Source organism: Lentinula edodes, assembly GCF_021015755.1.
Source record: "Lentinula edodes strain Le(Bin) 0899 ss11 chromosome Unknown C8R40scaffold_59, whole genome shotgun sequence".
Lineage (NCBI taxonomy): Eukaryota > Fungi > Basidiomycota > Agaricomycetes > Agaricales > Omphalotaceae > Lentinula > Lentinula edodes.
This window is the reverse complement of record NW_025764365.1, coordinates 185,282-204,785: the sequence shown is the minus strand read 5'-3', so window position 1 is coordinate 204,785 and position 19,504 is coordinate 185,282. Positions and strand designations below refer to the sequence as shown.

The window sequence follows — 19,504 nt, the reverse complement described above, 5'->3', positions numbered from 1 at the left end:
AGTTGAATCTCTCAATCGGTAAACCATGAGTGTATAGATCCTGTATGGACGTAGAACTTGTTGTAACTGATGGGAAGCGGCGTTGCGTCTCATTGCGTACGACGCTAAACAACATTATGGCACTTTTCCTCCAGCACTTCGAAGTCCAGCGTTGTCTCTGTCCTTGGCTTCCCTGTCTCTCGATTTTCCTCCTCCCCCTGTTGTCTTTGCGCTCGCAGTCTTCGTCTGCCTAAAGCATAGGAACTCAATTCCCGTTGCTCGTCTCGTATCTGCAAGAGTCTTTTTCACCCCATCCAAATGATTCTGCAGATTCTCATCCCCCGGCCGACGCGCATACGCCTGAGAAATTTTATTGTATAGATCCGATAGTGTTTTCGCGGCTGTAGGTGTGACATATTTGCCCAATGTTTGGTGCATGAATTCGATTTCGAGAGTCGCCTAGTAAAAAAATGTAAAAAAATGAGTGAAAAGGATGAAGGGGTGAAGAACACTATGATACCCTCAACATTCCACCCATCCCGAACCTCTTCACCTGTTTAAAACATTTCAATGCCTCTTCTGCTAACGCTTCCGCTAGGTAATTCAGTGTCCGTTCCAGCACGACTTCCGCCACACTCGTGATTTGCGCATGGACCCCCACGAGGTACATTAGAGTTTCGTACATGTACGGGCGTATTTCTTGAATTCGCAAAAGCATTACTGTCGAATTGTTTTGGGCATGGTTGGAGTACTTACCTTTCGGTTGAAGAGTCTCATACCAATCCATGCTCTCATCGAGAATCCCTCCACGTACAAGACTAGTGACCACAGCTGCGCGAGGCTTTGAATACCCTTGGAACATGGTTGTATCCAGATCCGCAATGACTGTCATTAAAGTCTACATTCCGGAAATCAGATGCAACCGGATATCAAGAAGAATGGGTACCTGTCTCTCATCTGTGATTGTAACTCCGAACGCATTTTCCAACTGTGTGATCATACTGGGGAAAATCGACTTGGACATATGGTTGAGATTCGAAAGCACCAGCAACAAACGACTGTCCTACGACATGCAACATTCTGAGAATATGGATAATCGGGTGTTATTGAAAGAACCTACCTTATTGCTTAGATCCAGGAGCTCCAATGCATTCGTCGCATTTGACGTCGACGCAGTTGCAACTGGATCTACTCCATTAACATTTGCTCCCCCTTCTCTTTCATCTTCCACGAGCTTCACAAGACCCTCTAAGAAAGTATACAGTACGTCCATGAACGCCTTGATAATCTTCGACACGAACGCTGCGGGAATAGGATTCTGTTTGTTTCCCTTGCTGATAAGAGATGAGGAATCGACACCGCCAGCGATTCGGTAAGCTGCAGTGGTGATATGCCGTTGGTAGAGCTCCATCTGAGTGAGATAGTGTGTTGCAGATGGATCAGAGGGACTAGAAACCCATGCTTCAAGATGATGGAAGTCGCTGGCGTCTACTGGCAGTAAGCTAACGCGATCGTGCCGGGAGAGAATGAATTACCTCTCAGCCAAGCAGCAATTAACACATCTTCAAACCTCCACTTCGTACTATCCAACAGCCCCTTAAGGCTTGCGGAGACATCACCAGAAATCTCCATCGCATTGAGTTCGTTCACGCAATCCTGAATTTCGCCAAATATTTTCAGAAGATAATGCGCGGTCGAAAGCGAGTTTGAGTTTGAGGGTAACAATGTTGAAGTGGCGTCATTACTGGAGGGAATACCCGGAGAAGACGTTACGGCCATATCGGAAAGATTGAAAAATTGGGATAGGAAGGAGATGTACAGCTTGACGATATCTAAAGCCATAGTGCGGCATTGGGAGGGACTGCGGCGACTAGTTGATGATGATGAGGTCGATGCCTATGGATGCGTGCCGTCAATAGGTATTGTATCGAAGGTTCATTACTGTAAAACGAACTTTCTTAAACTTCCCATCTATGAATCCATTCGATATCTTCCAAAAGTTAGGCAAGCTCCCCATCATCGCCTCGCCTACATTCTTCACAAGGTCCAGGATAGCTTGCCAAACAGGTTCGCCGGCGGACTTCGCTAGATCTCCCAATATCAATACGTAGGCAAGTAAACGCAAAGCTTGTATTCTCACCGATGACTGCGTCTGGCTGTTTGGCTTCTAACGCGGAAATGCTTTGCCGCAACTGAGTGACTAAAGAGTCTGTCAATGAATCGCCAGCATTGTCGAGAGCGCTCTTCTCAAGCGCGGCAGTCACAGCAGCGGTAGATATTCTGAATGTTTTGTTCATCTGCTCTAGAATGTGCTTGTGCTGACTATCGAAGTATGTCCATGCAGGATCTTCCGTTAATGGCAGTTCAATCAGTAGCCTGGTAACATAGAAAACGGGAATGCTCAGGTTATGATCAGATTCTTTGAGTAGACTATTCTCACTCAAGGGTTTTCTCCTGTTCTTCTACACTCCTTCCAGGGTCTCTCAACTGTCCAAGGAGCACATTCCGCATTTCGCCCATGGCTTTCTCAACGTTCGCCCACACCTTGTCTAATATGCGCTTTTGCTGCTGTTGTTCTGCTGATGTAGGACCAGCCGATGCTCCGCCTCCTTTGTCGTCTTTGTCTTTATCTTTCGATGCGCTGATAGGAAGAAGCTGACCCGGACGAGTGTCAAGGAGAAGCTTGCCTTTTTTGTAATCACGCATCGCAACTTCGTACCGACCCTGACAGATAGAGTATATGATATGAATACTCAACCTGTCCAAAAGGATTAGCTCGTCGTACTCACAGCCTCTATCGACTCGATGATGAAACTGGGTAGGTTGAAGAAGAATTTGCTTCTTTCGAAAACGCCAAGCGTTGTGCGGAGCTTGTCCGCTTTGGAGGCATTTTCAAGAACCGGAAGAAAGACTTGGTTGGCCTTCACTGCGGCCTCTGGATTGATCATGATGGGTTGGAAAGAGAGAAACACATGAAGACAATGTTAGCACATACGCTTCAGCTCGTCCCGTAACGGTTTCGATGCGTATTCTGTCGAAGACTCCAGTAGGCCTTCCTTCATTTCAGCATAAAGGGCTGACAGAAGATGAATATCGATTGGTGTCTCGTCGGAATAGATCAGCGCGCCTACCATCCGTACTCGCCTTCACGGCCACAAACCGATCCAAATTATCTTCAACCAGGATGCGAATGGCCTCCGAACGAGCATCTATAGAGGATTGGAGATGGGCTATACCGGATGCAAGGTCCTGATATGTCGCGTTTGGGTGTACAAGGGATAGAAAGGCTTTTGGATCAAAGGACTTGGACGTAATTAAGACAGAAGCCTCTGAAAAACGTATTCAGTCAGAGCAGTTGAGATTCTTGCAGCGTGCTCTTTATAGCTCACTTGACTCCATGTCCATTTCTTTCAAGCTGATGCAAGCTTCAACACAGAAGAAACCGCTAGAAGATGGGAAACGCACTTGACATCTGAACCAATGCCTAACGGGTCACCTTCCGTTTCATTATTACTAGATGACAGCGCGCCGGCCACAGAGTCTTCAAAGTCATGATCAATATCCTCCCACTGCCTACGCAGAACTCAGTATTCAAGACTCCTGCATTTGCACCCTCATACCTACATGGGATTCAATGAAGAAATCTTGTACGCTTTCAAAAGCGTTGCTTCATCGGCATCGAAGTTGAGCTTGGGCATCTTGCAAGAAAGGGCGAAGCGGATCCCAAGAGGACAGATGAAATAGTAGAATCAAGTCTCTAGCTAGTGATCATGTATGAAGTCAAGCGCTTCCTTGACTGTCATAGATACGATGGGCGTCTATACCAAAATTAACCTCGACCTCAATGTCACCGGCGATTCCCCAATGTTTTCAGGATTCAACCCTTCATATCTTCAACCACGCACGCCTCGCCCATTTAGAAAGACATGATTGTGTCCAATGCTAATTCAGTTTATGACGGTCTTTCAGTTTCTTCCAGAAACTCGTACACGATGAATTCGTACAACCTTGAGGGCGAGATCCATAGGATCACAAGTATCCAAGTTACGCTTGTCGAAGCCGACATGTATCTGTGGGATGGCAAAGCTGACTTAATATCTGGGAAAACATGGTCCGAGGATCTCGTCAATGGCCCGATTTTTTGCGAACGCGGTTAGGACAGTGGCTAGCAGAAAGCATATACAATGGCATGGAACTTGTCGGGGACAAGAACGAGGTATATATCTCGTGCCGGACATTCTCTTCCAGTATGACCCATCGCCATCGCCTCATAATCTATCCTCACACTTTCTATACATAGACACATACCGAGGAGTTACGGGATTGCGACCCCACATACTCGTCCAGAATCTACTCCAGAATTCTTCCGATCTATCGGAAACCACGCATGACACTAATCAACCTCCTAGATAGTACATACGGATGCGGACCTTTGCTCTGTCTGTCCGATGTCATTTCGGATTTCCACTATGTACGTGCTGACAATACGGATGATTCTATTCACTGATTCATATTTGCAGTGTTCAGAATGATGTTTTCTTTTGTATGTCGTTGGCCGACCACGAGATAACTACATAGGTGTCTGCGAGACGTCGGCAGGCCTTTCTGACGAAGATTCTAGCAGGATTCCAGTATACACACACGCTTTCAAGGGGAAATTATGTATAGATACAATCACTCCGGTCGCGCACCTCTTGCACAAAGGCCCAGGTTGCGCGTATGACTTCGTAATAATTCACGTCAACACCATATGCTACCATAGGTCGTCCGGATTACCCCCTAGCCGGTATTACTTCGTTTCGCTTGAACCAATACTTCTTGGTAAAGTGAATTTTCATCGCAAATATCCAATAGCTACGTAAGGGCCAACAGAATGCAGGTCAATTCACGGCATCAGTTGTTTGAAGAGACCACAAATACAAATAACGAAGCAGTTTACGCCAAAAGATCGACCAGGATGGTGACTATACCTAGAACTATGGGTATTCGTGAGCTGACCGAACCGGACTGAGAGAAACGAAAGGGGAACTCACCGATTTCAATTGCGATTAAAGCTATTACGATCTGTTCGAGTCGTTCGGCATGCTTGCTAGAAACAGACTCCTTCAAAAGTTGGAGCATATCTTGTAACACCTGCGTGGAATCAGAGCATAAGCCGATACTGGAAGAAAGGGATATATTAGAGCCTTACCTCCACACGCGTATTGAGAAGATTGATCCGTTGAGGGATCTCCAAGTAGCTTCGAGCAGCATCATACAGTGGTTGTAGGTCTGGAAAACTCTAATGGTCGAAAAGAATTTTGATTCTCAGCATCCGAAATAGCACTGGTGTCTACGCAAAGCTTACCCAGAATACTTCCTGTGATTGAAATGACTGAGTACTTGTGCTGGAAAAGGACGTCTGTGCTCACAGGTGAATCAAGAACAGAACCAACAGAGTTGATGTTCGTCCTCAGGAGGAAGAGTTGGCCAATCTGCTGCATGATCTCTGATAAGGTTCGATAATGATGAGATGTATCGCGTTAGAATATGAGAGCATACCATTATGCGGCATCCCTATTTTGCCTGTTTCGCTGATGAGTTCTGGAATATCCTTAGTTTCTTCGATGGTGTTGGATATTAACTTCTCGAACTGCATGTGAAGTCTTTGAGCATCTCGCATCAAGAAGTTAACGGAGGAAAGCTTACAAGTGATATCTTGACTGATTGCGATAAGGCATGGGATAATGATAGTTTAGTCCTACGAGAAACTTGAGCGTCGACCATAGCAATTAAAGATGAAACCTACATGTAACCCGAGCCTTTCCGTAGCGTGATTACGTCGTTATATATTCTACACCATCCAGTAATAGACTAGCGAAGGCAATAAACAAAAGAGCAAACCTACCGACTATAGTTGGCGTAGTAATAATTGAGGTCTTCCATTTCGGCATCTTCAGGTGCTGTGCACAGTAGAGTGCAATTGAGAGCTAGAAATTTACGGCAGTAGCAAACGACGCACAGAGTTTTTCAACCTCAAATCTCTTCCTGTCAACATATGAATAGATGAATAAGATAAATCTATATGAAAATACTCACAGAGAAGACAAGAAGCGCTTTTCCTGCGCTTCAGACATGCCCCATATAACTACTGTGCCGTATTCGAATACAAATATCTCTGCTTCGGTGGGGGAGGATCCAAATTTATTCTTTTTCTTGATAGTCCGAAGCTCATCCCCTTCTTGCAGCCGTAACTCCTCTACCCCGAGGAGGTCCCCCACTCGGCTGGCCTGCGTTGACGCATCCACATTGGTAGACGCTGAAATTTGATATGCGTACGGGGAATAGATTACTTCGTCTATGAGCTTTGGATTGGTATGATATGCATTTTGACGGGCATTGAAGAATTTTAGCACATCGTCCATACGAAAAGACCTGGGTAGGCATAATTCAAATGGTCATGAGATAGTCTGAACATTATAGGACGAACGAAGAAACGTACGTCGCAGTCGCATAAGCAGTGACTCTAGGTAATGATTTCGCTTTCTTTTTGGTCAGCCTCAGTGCATCTCTGCGCGCTTTCCCGTCCGGAATGAGAGATATCTGATTGTATACCTATCATGGAGGCGTGTTACCAAGTGAACACGGAAGGTAGCAATGAGAAACGGACATGAAACCGACCTCAACATCTTCCACTTCGTCTGTCGCTGAATCGTCATCAATATCCCCCTCATCGCTATCTCCAGTAGTGCCTGTCGTATAAATTCCTTCATCCAAGGTTTCGGCACCGTCTATGCGTTTGCCTCTGCTCCTGTTGGCATCGACTGAGGCAGGCTCAGGTTGCTCGGGTAAGACTTTAAGTTTACCTTTGGATAAAGAATCATTGGTTTAAATAAATCATGGAAGTAAAATGGTAATTCGTACCAGCGACCTTTGTAGACCTATTCGCGCCTCGAACCTTGGGTTCAGAAATAAGTTTGTCACTCATAATAATAATATGAGAGTAGGTGGGTTAAGTTTTAGCGCCCGGATCCGGTTAGCGCCCCGGTGACGTCAATAACAGCGCGTCTATTTGTACCATTGGTCAACGGTTCGACCTTGATGGTCGCAAAATTCTTTTGGTATACGCCTGTCCATTGGTTACAAGTTACTCCCGAAGTTTTCCAGAAGAGCTTGGATTTAAATCTCCCAACTTGATCAAGGGCTACAAATCAATGCCCCACGTACTCAGCGGATAGAGGTCTTTGGAGGTGCTGCCGATCGTACTTACCAGTGAGCTGATTGCCTGAGGTTCTTCTGCTTGGACTGAAGCGCATATGTATTATGCGTTAGCGATAGCCTCAAAAATGTTCAATCCTGACATCCGGAACGCCAATTGTGAAAAGATCCTGAAAAGTTCTTGACAGTACTCGGATGTAAGCAACCCTAATATCAATGCTATCGGTTCAAGGAAAAACCCAACGTAACGGCTAGCCAGGCGAGAGTTTGCTTGATTTTACTGAGCCACTCGATTTGCGCTCTTCGCGGTAAGGTCGCAAATTCTTTTTCCGATTTCAAGACGGCGACTTTCCAGATGTATGCTCATGGTATGATGCTAGACTCGTGCTAACTTTGGAAATATGTATCGAGGTATGGCAATAAGAATGGACCAAAAAAGACAATAGCTTGTGGCCAGATACGAATTTTCTAACGGATTTCAATTTAACTGCCAGTGAATGACCGAGCCAGCTGACAACTTGTGGTTATCATAAACAGATACTCGAGAACTCCACTGCAGAGCGTCCATTTCTGAGTGGTGAAACATCCAACTGCCTTCCGACGTTGCTTAGAGCGAAGAACAGAAAGGTAAGGAAGTTATGACCAAAGTGTGTTTACTCGGAGAATGATGACCCGCTCTCCCTTCGGAAGGTTTGGACCAGTTTCCCCTCCGTTTATTACGGCTGAGAACTGACATTCACTGTGTTCGATTATAGTCGGACATGAACTTCTCGAAATATAGTCAGCAGAAGAGGCCTGGATTTCAACATTCATGGCACAAACCCGCGCTCCCGGTTAGCTCTACGGAATCATGGTTTGTGTATAGGCTCTGATATGAAATGCATCTCGGTCGCATTGGTACTTGAGGATACTCGACTTGGCGGCTTCAACGAACCTTTGACGGTTTGACGAGGGGTCATAGTATCACTTAGATGTGTATACCTCCTAACTGTTTACGTCGTGCACCTGGCCAGCTCTAAGCTGTCGAAGGTATTTATGACACTAGCCCCTGAGCCCTGGCACAAGGTGTCAGGAAACACGATCAGCAAATTTATTCAAGTTGACTTCTCCTCAGGCTCCCGGTAACTTTTCTGAGTTCAGCAGTTTTTTTTTCACTTGGGCTAATTGAGTGGAAAACAAAAGCTCGTTAGCGCTTTAGAGCGCTTTTAGGCGGAGATCGCTGGCGCTCGTCCCAAGCCACCGATCCCAGAATTCCGAGCTGACGTGGAGTACTTTTCTTCGATTCGATATCGAGCGGCGGAGATTCTACGTAGTAAATTAGTGTTCTTTCCGGGACTCAAGTACTCATTCCCGACTTAACTCCGTAGGATGCCAGTAGGGATTTGTCATTCCGAAAATCGACCATTGTAATCCTAGCATACAGGAGCTTATACATATTTTTCCATTCTGGTTCCTATCTTTTCAATTCAGAGCTCTGGTGCGCCACACATCCGATTCATACACGGATTTATCACGATCATAGGCAGCCTTAGTCATGTTTAGAACAGACTTAGAACCAACCTAGATTATCGAGTGAGCTACAGTAAACGATGATTTTCAAGGCTGTGTAAATTAGTCTTTCCACAACTTCTGTGCAGCGAAATTTGCGTTCAGAGTTTCTACACGAAAATAGATACGAGACGTTGAGATCTGTCTAAGTACGAAGGTTTCTGATGAGCGTCGTGCGCAAGTGACGATGAAGTACAAAAGTTCGAATAGATAAAGCATTTCGCTTACGACTACCTACAAACATGGTTTATTTTTGATGAGAACCTCGTGAACTCAAGGTATTGAAGCGTCGCAAAAGCTGCTCGTCTGCAGGATCACGTCGAGGGGACGTGTTGTTTTGGAGATAAAGGAGAGGTACCAATTGCTTGGGTGGTGTCGTAGTCGGAGTGTGTATTAATACGGGACTCGAGGTGCTTGATGAGGAACTGGACGAAGTCGAAGGTGTCATTGTCGTTTTAATAGGTGCAATGATTGATGATCGAGAATACGAAGAGTGCGTTATTGCTCCCGAATGTTCTCGAGGGCTCAAGGGAAGTATCACAGATGGAACGACAGTTTCTGTTAACAAGGAGGTGCCAGGTAATGACACTTCGACACCAGTGTCACGGCGAGCTTTATTTGCTCGAGCGCTACGAAATAGGCCATCGGGTACTGAGACATTTCCAATTCCCCGAACAGAGTCAATCGTCCTTAATTGACTCAGCTTTTCCTGGCTGAAGTATGCAGCTGTGGAACGATTAGCATATTATCGAAAAGACACCAACGTTCACTGACTGAGGTGCCACTTTCGGACAATGCCGCGTGTGCGATCAGCTGGTAGCGATACATGGACACTGTAAGTTTGTTTGACTAGACGCTCCGATTCAATGTGCCCCATATTGGGCGACGTGGAAAGCCTGGACGGGGGTTCACGTCTTCTTCAAGAGTATGTCAGGAAATGTAGGTACCAATCCCAGCACAATCAGCGAACCTAAGTAATTGGGCCCAAGGCGTTATGGGATTAAGTGAATCATCCTCGATGTCTGATTCTTTTTGGTGATAAAATAAGAAATCCTTGTATTGATATTAGAAAGGGTGTAAAACAATCAAAAAAATGCATACATCTCTGACACCTGATAGTGAGTAGATGCAACACGTTAGAAGTGAGTCGATAGGCGGCTGACAGTACCAATAGACATACGACTTGGGCCCCAGCCCATACCATCGGTCCTGGATTTTTTTAGCTATCGAAATTTCGAAAAAAAGATAACTTACCATCGCTCCATTCCAATACCTATGGGCTCAGTATTGGCACCCCGTTCCTCCCACACGTAAACGTTTCCCGCCACTATAGCTCTGCGCTCTTCCGCATCCAAACGACGAGTTATGAGAGGAATTTTATTTGTCGCGACTCCGTAAAAGACCTGTAGTGCATCTCTTGTAGATCGAATTCGTACTGATTCGAGTGTTGGTTGTTGCATGACGCGTAGAAAGAAACTCAAGGAGTGCAATACAAGCTGATGAAGAGATAAGAGAGCCTGATAGGTTAAGCAAAATTATAACAAACCTGAGGATCGATGGCAGTCCAGTTAAATACAAATTCTAGATGTCCAAGGCTCTAGGAACATCGGGTGTCTCCATGTGAGAGGCTATATTGCAGACGCACAAGTACAGTATGCAAGTGATTGGACGTAATGATAGAAGGCAAAAGTCATCTCACGCCAAACTGGTTTGTGTGAATAAATCGCTGACAGAACGGAGCGGAGAGGTTGTAAAACAAACAAGAAAATTAGTTCTGTATTAGTGTATCAATACATTCGCTTGAGGAAGTCAGTAAAACAGAGTACCAGAGTCTTACATAGCACTTACAATTTCAATCACAAAAATACATCTACCTCATAACCAAGCTCGAGGGTCCTGATGTCACTCATTCTTCGATTTGGAGGCTAGCTGTCAATTCTTATTCATTACTACACATTCACATCCTGTTCCATACGAGCTCGAAGGGACCCAGTTATGAGCTCTCTATAAGTGTATAAACATTTGAACACACCTTTTGGATAGTTTAAAAGCCTAAATGATGCAAATTTCGGAAGAACCAGACACACCGAACTCATGCGAAAATCGAAAAAAATACATTCCATAACGGGCCGGTGCTTTGCCGCCCAACTAGCTCAGCGGGTTCAATGATTCATGTTAGACTTTCTGCATGCGCCAATCTGCATGAGTTTAAATTGATGTGTTGCGTGCGCCACGGAGCTGGAAGCTGAAGCCTGCCGAATAAGGATGTTCAAGCCTACGACAACGATAGGAGATGGAGCTGCCTCGGTGAAAGCTTAAGGATGAGGGTTTGACTTACATACACTTCATCAAACTAAATTTCGACCTTAAATCCTACCGAGTCTCTCTCAATCATGGGCTCTTAGTGAAAACTACAAAACAGCCATGGTTCAACGTTATAAATCAATACAGTTCAGGCTGTCAGTGCAAACCTGGCTGGAATCAGGAGATAGATGTATTTGGGATATACGGCAGCATAGAGACTTCCTTTCCTCCCGAGGCTTGCCCGAGGCAGTATCGTTGTGTACCGAGCTTACCGGAGATATGTAAGTTCAGCGGCCTTTGTAATCAGGTGTTCTCCGAAAGATTGGATTCTGACCGCTTTACGGAGTGTTATTTAATATCCTACGAATAGACCTCCTGAGTCTCCCAAATTGTCAAGGCATATTTCCAAATTTTGTCAACACCTGTAGAAATACTATCATAGTGTGAGTTACGCAAATGCTCCGAACTGAATACACATACTTCGCTTTTGTCACGCTGGTAACAGACGCCCAGAAAGCATTCTTGGGAGTGTTATATTCTCCATGGTCCAAACTTGGTTGTCCAGGACCACATTTGAGCAGAGGCGGCTGTGTGCCGCCCTCGATCACAACCCATTGAACGCGGTAAGTTTTCTTGATATGAGAGAATACATGGGATACGTCCCCCATCGGAGTTACATTCACCACACGATATTCGGGACTGCTAGAGCACTTGGGCTCAAGGCTTTGAAGAGACTTTTCTTTGCAAGGTAACACTGAATCCTCGAGGACGTCAAGCAGTTGTTGATGAACTAAGTCTGATGGAATTTCCATTAATGCCGGAGCTGAGGCCATATATGTTGTCGGAAACTCATAAAGCCCAGCAAGAAGGCCTGTATATTACAGTGAAATTAGAAGGATTTATGAGAAATCAGAGAGATGAAACCTTTGTCTGGCCGTCTGACCAGTAGAAACTGCCGATCATCTATCGACCGCCACTCAACAATGCTAACAACGTCTAACTCGACCCTTGCTTTTTTCTTTTTAGCTTTCATCGGATAAACCGTGACACCGTTTTCTTTTGTCAACGGCTCACACAAGTCACAAAGATCTTCGATGTCAGGTAATGACTGATGCTGTCATTAATAAGTTAACAAGATGTGTGTGCAAAGATGCTGAAATGTTTCACCCCTATTGCATTGTTATATGCACCACACCAGGGATTTAAAGGACAATCCCCACAACAAGGATCACGTACCCTGCAGATTGTACTACCTAACTCAATGAGTGCTTGATTAATGTCTCCGGGATAGTCCGCATCATCATATTCATGTTCTACCATAGCCGTGGCTGCAGCCCAAAGAATATCCTGAGTGGCCTTTGATTTTGGGGGTGCATGAAGCACTAAAAATCGACTGAAAAGACGGTGTACATTTCCATCAACCTATGGAGGTAGAACTCTTATCATCAGGACAAACAATTCAGCTGATTTTATCTTACCACAGGAACACGTTCTCCATAGGCAATAGAACTTATGGCACCTGCACTGTAACGCCCAATCCCTGGTATGTGGGCCTCCATCTCTTTTGCATTGTTGGGCAGTCTGCCTTGATAGTCTCGAACGACTATCTGAGCTGCGGCCAGCAAGCGACTAGCTCTGGAATAGTAGCCCAATCCTTTCCATAGTGCATTCACTTCATCCACTGATGATTTTGCCTAAGACATACTCAATGGTGACCATGAAACATCACAGAACCTGTAAAAATAGTACTTACAAGGTCAACAACTGTTGGAAATCTATATAACATGTTGAGAACAGAATGTGACAGGAGATTGAGCACCTGACTTCTTCATCCATGCATTGTAGTAAGGAATGACGGTAGCAACCTGTGTTTGCTGGACCACAACTTCGCTCAAATAACTTGGATATATATTCACCACACAACTTACCTGTAGCATTATTTCACTTTGAATAGGATGCCAATCCCAAGTTCAACAGCTACTCTGGCATTAGAAAGATAAAGCCTTACTCACCTCACCCATACCTGTCAAAATGCACAAGTTTTTTCATGTCAGTGAAGATGGCATCGAGCAGATCACTCACTTCATAAGCTCTTTGTGCCCGTCCCTTCATGTCCAGATTGACATCATGTGGCTTCCTCCATGGCATGCCACGGTCGGTACAGACAGTAGCATACCATTTCAATAGAGCTTTCCGGATGGGCAATGGTGATGACACAATATGGCTCGATTTTGAATGTCCAGGAAAAATAGGATCAACCTCTTCGACAGTGGGGCCGTCTGGCGAGGCTTCTGTTGAAGTCTCGCATCCGAGTCTTGTACTCTTTGGAGAGCCCCGTTTTCTACCATTTTTTCGTGGTTTCGACAAATGAGTATCATTTTGAAAGATACGCTGATCAGTGCTTCTCGTGGAAGTTGGGAGTTCGGTTTCTTCTTGAATACGCTTTCGTTTCGTCATTGAGGTTGGTACTAGCTTAGCTCCAGCGACTGCTGCAAATTTCGAAGTCATCACATGACTAGCACATGGAAAGGCGGCCTGGCTAACTGCAGGCTAACTGCTGCTGTTAACCGTGGCGACGGTTATGAGCTAGATGGTTCCGGTCCTCCTCTGTAGCATGATAGCGGAGCGAGAGACAGCTTTCTGAGCAGTGGATACTATTGAATTCATAAATAATTCGAATATACATAGTGGATACAAAAACTTCTTGATTCAATGATTCATCCTCGAATGACCGCTCGAGGAACTTCTTTCATTTCTTCATGCACACTCACACCACTGAAGCTTGAAAGACTGGAAAAGCTTCCAGACTCGACCTCAGAACAAAGAGTGGGACTAATTCCCTGGCTTGAATCAAGCCGCTCTTTGACCCCACTGTTCAAGCTGCTGTTCCTTGATGTCTTTTGGAAAGATATCACGATTGCGATGATTTTTGATACATGTATAAAGATCCTACCTGGGAGATATTATGACGTATATCATCGCTTGTGGTGATTGTTTCTGTTACTACAAAAACGTCAATCTGTGTAGGTCGTGAGTGAGTGTTATTCTACACCGTAAGTTTAATATTATGGATGAGAAAAGTGATTACATAGTGATTAAGACAGTGCCACGTACTTTCTCGGGAGTTCCTCTGCTTAAACCTCTGCTAAAACGGGGTAACACCGGAGTGTCCATGTCATTACTTTCGTTTTGCAGTATCTGCCGCGAGTTAAGGCTAATAAAATTTCGTAAGATCACGTCTTGGAATGTGCAAAGGTTCTCAAGTGACATACGCGCAAAGGAAAGTGTTGCTATACACTGAATGGTATCAAAAGAAGAGTCAGCTACTCAGGTGTTCTGCTTTGCTGATACAACTCACACCGACTTATCAGAAAACAAAGAGTGAGATAGACCCAGGTTTTGGGTATTGCTAGATACTAAGGCACCAAAATTTCTGAGTGGCGTTTGGAACCAAGTTCATTGTTATATGCTCTTACCGTAATCAAACACGCGATGGATGCGACGCTGGTTTCCAAATGTTCAAAATACAACCATCAACCAGAAGATTTACAACATACCTTGTGATGAGGCCAGAATTGATAGAGAACAGCATTAAGTGGTCAATGATTTCATCTGTTCTGAGTGTGGCAATATGCTTCATCAGCAGTCCGAAGCTCCTACTGGTTCTACTAAGTATCATTCGGGTTAAGTTGACTAACCTCTTGTATCCAGTGCGCTTCTTCTGGAGAAAATAGCACAATGAAACAGCAATCCCTGTATCGCACAGCGATGCACTACCCAGACGAAGAACACTTGGAACCTAAATCATTTAGAGGTAGATAATATTTCGCTATAGTGCTACCCTTGCCTTTACGCTTCCAAACTTTGCGAATCGACTGAGCTCTAGAAATTCGGCAGCAGAAACTGGGATAACAACATGTTAAACATTTAACCGGCCAGATTATAGGGATTAATTCATACCTTCACCACTAGCTGGGAGAGATATGTTTTGTTAATCCAGACAGACCCGTATTAACTCGGTAGCGACATACTGAAATGCAACAGAGCAAAGCAAAGCTAGTAGGAGCAAATTATGACCGTGAATATACGAGTTCCACTCCTTCCAACAAATACTCGCCAGCGCGCATGTTAGTACGTTTTGCCGGCCGCTCACTGTCGTGTATTTTTCTGTTTGAATCGAATATCCGACCAGAATTGTTAAGGCTTACGCATCCAAACTCGATAGGTCATGAAACTACGATAAAGTTCGTGATCGTGTTCCCTGCACATTGTGTTGATACGTACGCTTCCGCGATACCAGATATGAACATCTATGGGACAAACACAAACTTCTTCGTGAATTGCTGGCGCTCAACGGAGAAACCACAAACCGAAACTGCGAGTTCAGCCTGGTAAACATTAAAATAATGAATAATGGAGATCCAATTCGAAGTTCAGGTGATGAACCACACACATTGAGACTCCTACATTGGATATATTAGTGGACCATTCTGCAACATGAAGTCTACGCTTACCATACGGCTAAAGTCATGGGACCTGAGGAAGGTGAGATGCAACCGACGAGAAGAAAAGAGAATTGATGAACCTGTTGTCACCAGATAGTACCTGCACACAAGAAGATGAGAGAGCTCTGAGGGTTTTCAGACCAAAGCAATGTCCTACCAGCATGCATGGCATTCAAGTAAAACCGAAACCGTATCCAGGATGCTTGTGTGATTTGGTACACCGTTTAAAAGCGATAAGATACTAGAATTCTACTTGGATACTTACGCAGTTGCCACAACCTTTTAAATGGTGTATATGCGTAAAATTGACATAGGGTGATGGAATATCACATACAAGCACCTTCACGCTGAGTGGGTCGCGTGGAAAACGCTTGTAATAGGTGTAAAGTTGTGAAAGGGCAAGACCATATAGTCTATGAGATCGTTAGATTTTTCAGAGTCCAAATCTGCTAGAATGAAGACATACACAGAAGATAAGAAAAGGCCCAACAAAGTCATCCCGAGCGCAATCTCTTCCGATCTAGTTCGAAATACGATAGCCATGACAGCAAGTATTACATACAGCACAGGGTAAACAGTGAGAGTCGAGAAGGGGCTTTGTGTTGCCCCCATTACTTATATGAAGAACATCTATGTGGATGAGAGAGTTTCACCAACTGTGAGGAACGAGTATGGGAGTGGAACAGCTGAATCGGGATATAAGTCAAAAATCAGGACGTGTCAGAAGTTGGTGATTTTAGACTTGATTCGGATCGGGCTTTCAATGGTGATCTCGAGGACGAGTGGCTATAACAGTAAAAGATGAAGATGGATGAGAGCATTTCAAGTAACAGGTGAAGCTGGTGTTTGCCTTTGTAGGCCTATATACCACAGTATGAGTACCAATACACAATCGTCAAGCTATCCCACGATAGATGCTAACAGCTTCGTTTCGGCATCACCAGCCTTATGCATCATCCAATGACGAGTAAAGATTGGATAATGTCTCGAGACTATTTGTTGAAACCAGCTTGTTCGTGTGATCATTGAGAAGCACTGCCGCAGCTGATGCACGGATCTGAAAACAGATGAACATCTACAAGAAACAAGAAATAAAAATCGCAAATGACTCGAATTCCAACACAATATACAAATTGAGAACTTCTTACAAGCATGCACAAATTCTCAGGTTATCACCTTCCCAATGCCCCGTTCCGCAAGTTCCTTGCTCCACTTCCTCAGGACGTGCTTCATCACCTTCCCACTGGCTGTCTTCGGAAGTTCATCTGGTACGCCGTCCTCGCCTACAAACCACACCCACGCCGGTGCAGTCTAAGAACGATAAGGGGATGCAACAAGATGGAGGGGCAGAAAATAAGCGCACTTGTGGATTCATCTTTTCTCTGACCAGATTCCTGATATCAGTTCGTGATGATCGAGGATGTCCGGAAGCAGTCCCAGTACTTCGGACAATCCATGCTCCCACCACTTCTCCGAATTCCTTGTGTGGGACAGAAACGACGGCTGCTTCACGAATGCTGTGATCGGCGAGTAAAACATTCTCTACTTGTATTGGAAAGAGGTTCTAGAGTAAAATCGGACTCGTGAGCTCCACAGTCTTTGCGATAACAAAAAGACGGGTATACCTCCCCTCCGCGGATTATGATATCTTTAATTCTACCAACAACTGCGGATCATCGGTCAAGAGAATGAGAATAGGAACTTGTTACATCGACAGCACGTACTCCTCAAATAGCCTTCTTCGTCTAATATACCCTCATCTCCAGTATGCATCCAAACTGTGTCGTCATCTCCAGCGTCTTTATGCGTGACTTGACGCGTGTGCTCCTCGTCATTCCAATATCTGATCCGTAGACACACTGTGAGAAAAAATGAAGGAAAGTGCATACTCAGTGGACGTACCCTTTCTGCACTAGATATCCGCCCACACAGACTTCTCCCGGTAAGCCCACAGGAACGACATTACCTTTCGGATCAATTATCTTGGCTTTGACGTGCGGAAGAGCTTTACCGACAGTCTCAACGCGTTTGATAATGGGGTCGGCGGGGGTGGTTTGGAACGAGACAGGACTAGTTTCGGCTACAAAAGATTATGAAATATAAGTGAACTAGAAGCACAAACAAGGACTCACTCATTCCATAGGCGTTCGTCAAGTCACGTAGATTCATTTCAGATATCAGTCTGCGCATTAGATCGATAGGTACACTGGTGCCCGCAGCGATTCCAGTCCTATGGAACATATCAGAGTCTGTATATATAATTATTTCTTTCTGAAGGGATACGAACCGCAAATTACTCAAATCGACCCCCTCTCCTTGACTCTTCCTCTTTTCCACCTCAGACAGGACGCCCAGAAAATGTGTAGGCACTCCATGCAGAGCACTACATTTTTCATTGATCAGCGTATCTACAATAGCTACAGGGTCGAACAATTCAGACGGGTATACGACGCAGGCGGAATGCGACCAGAAAGCGAGGTTTCCGAGGACCAAACGTAGAGACGAAGTCAAAAATGTTAGAACAAGGCTTGTGCAAAATGCAACAGGAGTTGACTCATCAAAACAATGAAATAAGGGAGGGACGTTGCCTGGACCTTGAGGATAAGTGACGTTAACTACAGAGAAGAATTTAGGTACACTCACATAAGATATCCTTCTCGCTAATATTCATGTTGCGGCCTATAGATATGCCGTTGTTTAAAAGGTTGTAGTGTGTGAGCTGCTGGGTAAGAAGAATTTTCGACACAGGAAGACACCTGTCAACATACAGATACAGCTTTAGGCGCGCCGGTGGTACCACTGCATGAATTCAACCGGAGGACTTCCATGATGAGGGCTCATGGAAACCTACCTAGTAAATTGCAAATTAATGACTTCGTCCTTATTCAGGCTTCGAGCAATATCCCGAACTGATTTGGCTTCCCATGTGTCTTCTCTCCAAAGTATGATCTCCCTCCAGTCGGTAGCAGCCTTGACCAATTCATACTCATCATCGTTGTTCACAACGATCAGGTTACGCAACTCTGGCAGTTCTAGTTCTTGGATGTCACCTGGATTCGAACTAGCTAGGGAAGGAAATCGCTCGAGGAGGAGTTTCAAATACTGAGAGGTGCGCAAGCTAGGCACAATGATGAGGTGTTTGATTCCGACCAGTCGTAGAGTACCGACCAATTCGTCTATACGGTATGAAGGATTTATTGTGGCAAGGATGGCGCCAATTCGGGCTGCAGCCCATTGGAGAATGGCATAGGCGCTGATAAACTGTTTGTAAGAACACAAGAATCAGCAGAAGTTACACGTACCTGTTGTTGCCCATTATGATACCAATTCTATCACCTTTCTGCACGCCCATCGACAGCAACCCTCTCGAAACAGCATCTATATGTCTTTCAAACTCGTCGAAGTCCCATGCCAGATGGGAAACTTTGCCCAAGTTCCTAGAAGAAGGGCCACCGTGCGCTCTAGGTTTTTCAGATGAGCATATTAAAGCAGGTCTTGTACTGTGTCTCTGGAGAATTTCTTGGGTGAAATATTCAGAAAGAGTTTTGGTCTCAAGTGGTGGGTGCGAGGCTCCTTGCACAACAGACAATGTCGAAGCTTTTCGCCATCCCCAGTGGAATCGTTGGTTCGATATGAGAAGCCTGGCGCAAGGGACTAGTGACATGTTCGCCAAGAATAAGATAAGGAGCAAAGTCGAAGCAGGCCCTCGCTCTTACAACACATCGTTGAACCGCAGAAGCAGCTGACCCCGGGCTGTCTGGCGCATCAAATTCATTTACCTCATTATTCCCAAGCCGACCCAAAAGAACTTATTTTCGGAATTCAAAATGTATACTAGGCTCCACTGTTGTGGACTGCACCTTGCTTGGGAAAGGATAAATTTCAGTTAAATTCATACTAGAACTGGTATGGCAGGAACTAGGGAATGATACAGGATTTATGTATGCAAAAAGTGTGGTCTAAGCATCATC

At 44.9% G+C, this 19,504-nt stretch overlaps 6 protein-coding genes across 6 annotated transcripts; all 6 read right to left on the bottom strand.

Moving 5' to 3' along the window:
- Positions 1-9: 9 nt before the first annotated feature.
- Positions 10-3,841, bottom strand: C8R40DRAFT_756427 (exocyst complex component Sec5-domain-containing protein). The gene is made up of 15 exons (XM_046236132.1): positions 3,604-3,841; positions 3,445-3,552; positions 3,369-3,394; positions 3,111-3,308; positions 2,975-3,055; positions 2,769-2,914; positions 2,420-2,703; positions 2,120-2,355; positions 1,934-2,064; positions 1,515-1,875; positions 1,100-1,467; positions 926-1,042; positions 736-877; positions 500-678; positions 10-438 (listed from the first exon to the last, which is right to left on the bottom strand). The coding sequence occupies exons 1-15, from the start codon at positions 3,675-3,677 to the stop codon at positions 115-117; spliced, it is 2,775 nt and encodes a 924-aa protein (XP_046080223.1). The 5' UTR covers positions 3,678-3,841; the 3' UTR covers positions 10-114.
- Positions 3,842-4,914: 1,073 nt separating this feature from the next.
- C8R40DRAFT_1163704 (uncharacterized protein) lies at positions 4,915-6,946 on the bottom strand (the record flags this gene model as incomplete). Its single annotated transcript, XM_046230397.1, has 14 exons — positions 4,915-4,955; positions 5,013-5,112; positions 5,171-5,260; positions 5,327-5,338; positions 5,391-5,467; positions 5,521-5,611; positions 5,668-5,719; positions 5,768-5,812; positions 5,867-5,921; positions 5,981-6,006; positions 6,058-6,393; positions 6,461-6,573; positions 6,640-6,824; positions 6,883-6,946. The coding sequence occupies 14 exons, from the start codon at positions 6,944-6,946 to the stop codon at positions 4,915-4,917; spliced, it is 1,287 nt and encodes a 428-aa protein (XP_046080222.1).
- Positions 6,947-8,971: 2,025 nt separating this feature from the next.
- C8R40DRAFT_1177094 (Gti1/Pac2 family-domain-containing protein) lies at positions 8,972-10,184 on the bottom strand (the record flags this gene model as incomplete). The annotated part of the gene is made up of 6 exons (XM_046232626.1): positions 8,972-9,450; positions 9,499-9,641; positions 9,695-9,777; positions 9,826-9,836; positions 9,905-9,933; positions 9,979-10,184. 6 exons carry the CDS (start codon positions 10,182-10,184, stop codon positions 8,972-8,974), a joined length of 951 nt encoding a protein of 316 aa, XP_046080221.1.
- Positions 10,185-11,388: 1,204 nt separating this feature from the next.
- C8R40DRAFT_1177093 (DNA glycosylase) lies at positions 11,389-13,485 on the bottom strand (the record flags this gene model as incomplete). The annotated part of the gene is made up of 10 exons (XM_046232625.1): positions 11,389-11,461; positions 11,509-11,899; positions 11,953-12,142; positions 12,265-12,450; positions 12,507-12,722; positions 12,782-12,792; positions 12,848-12,902; positions 12,957-12,972; positions 13,041-13,051; positions 13,111-13,485. 10 exons carry the CDS (start codon positions 13,483-13,485, stop codon positions 11,389-11,391), a joined length of 1,524 nt encoding a protein of 507 aa, XP_046080220.1.
- Positions 13,486-13,604: 119 nt separating this feature from the next.
- Positions 13,605-16,314, bottom strand: C8R40DRAFT_1132120 (uncharacterized protein). The gene is made up of 22 exons (XM_046229228.1): positions 16,000-16,314; positions 15,868-15,946; positions 15,799-15,812; positions 15,691-15,735; positions 15,614-15,633; positions 15,543-15,564; positions 15,482-15,491; positions 15,399-15,416; positions 15,313-15,338; positions 15,237-15,262; positions 15,146-15,180; positions 15,060-15,084; positions 14,989-15,000; positions 14,876-14,931; positions 14,727-14,827; positions 14,586-14,645; positions 14,505-14,532; positions 14,387-14,444; positions 14,301-14,325; positions 14,143-14,242; positions 13,982-14,074; positions 13,605-13,925 (listed from the first exon to the last, which is right to left on the bottom strand). The coding sequence occupies exons 1-22, from the start codon at positions 16,143-16,145 to the stop codon at positions 13,746-13,748; spliced, it is 1,179 nt and encodes a 392-aa protein (XP_046080219.1). The 5' UTR covers positions 16,146-16,314; the 3' UTR covers positions 13,605-13,745.
- Positions 16,315-19,277, bottom strand: C8R40DRAFT_1132113 (acetyl-CoA synthetase-like protein). Its single transcript, XM_046229227.1, has 13 exons — positions 18,836-19,277; positions 18,385-18,786; positions 18,302-18,332; positions 18,177-18,252; positions 18,092-18,121; positions 17,821-18,028; positions 17,666-17,763; positions 17,436-17,613; positions 17,258-17,376; positions 17,159-17,199; positions 16,897-17,097; positions 16,682-16,844; positions 16,315-16,608 (listed from the first exon to the last, which is right to left on the bottom strand). Exons 1-12 carry the CDS (start codon positions 19,195-19,197, stop codon positions 16,698-16,700), a joined length of 1,893 nt encoding a protein of 630 aa, XP_046080218.1. The 5' UTR covers positions 19,198-19,277; the 3' UTR covers positions 16,315-16,608; positions 16,682-16,697.
- Between the last annotated feature and the right edge of the window lie 227 nt (positions 19,278-19,504).

Excerpts from the sequence above, each read along its gene's own strand:
- C8R40DRAFT_756427 (XM_046236132.1), bottom strand. The coding sequence starts at position 3,677 with ATGCCCAAGCTCAACTTCGATGCCGATGAAGCAACGCTTTTGAAAGCG. Across the intron at positions 1,468-1,514 it reads AATTGCTGCTTGGCTGAGAG|ACGCCAGCGACTTCCATCAT; the intron begins GTAATTCATTCT and ends TACTGCCAGTAG. Across the intron at positions 439-499 it reads GGATGGGTGGAATGTTGAGG|GCGACTCTCGAAATCGAATT; the intron begins GTATCATAGTGT and ends TTTTTTTACTAG.
- C8R40DRAFT_1132120 (XM_046229228.1), bottom strand. The coding sequence starts at position 16,145 with ATGGGGGCAACACAAAGCCCCTTCTCGACTCTCACTGTTTACCCTGTG. Across the intron at positions 15,947-15,999 it reads GGCCTTTTCTTATCTTCTGT|ACTATATGGTCTTGCCCTTT; the intron begins GTATGTCTTCAT and ends ACGATCTCATAG. Across the intron at positions 14,326-14,386 it reads TTGTTTTCTGATAAGTCGGT|TGTATAGCAACACTTTCCTT; the intron begins GTGAGTTGTATC and ends GATACCATTCAG.
- C8R40DRAFT_1132113 (XM_046229227.1), bottom strand. The coding sequence starts at position 19,197 with ATGTCACTAGTCCCTTGCGCCAGGCTTCTCATATCGAACCAACGATTC. Across the intron at positions 17,614-17,665 it reads GACGAACGCCTATGGAATGA|CCGAAACTAGTCCTGTCTCG; the intron begins GTGAGTCCTTGT and ends AATCTTTTGTAG. Across the intron at positions 17,098-17,158 it reads TCATAATCCGCGGAGGGGAG|AACCTCTTTCCAATACAAGT; the intron begins GTATACCCGTCT and ends ATTTTACTCTAG.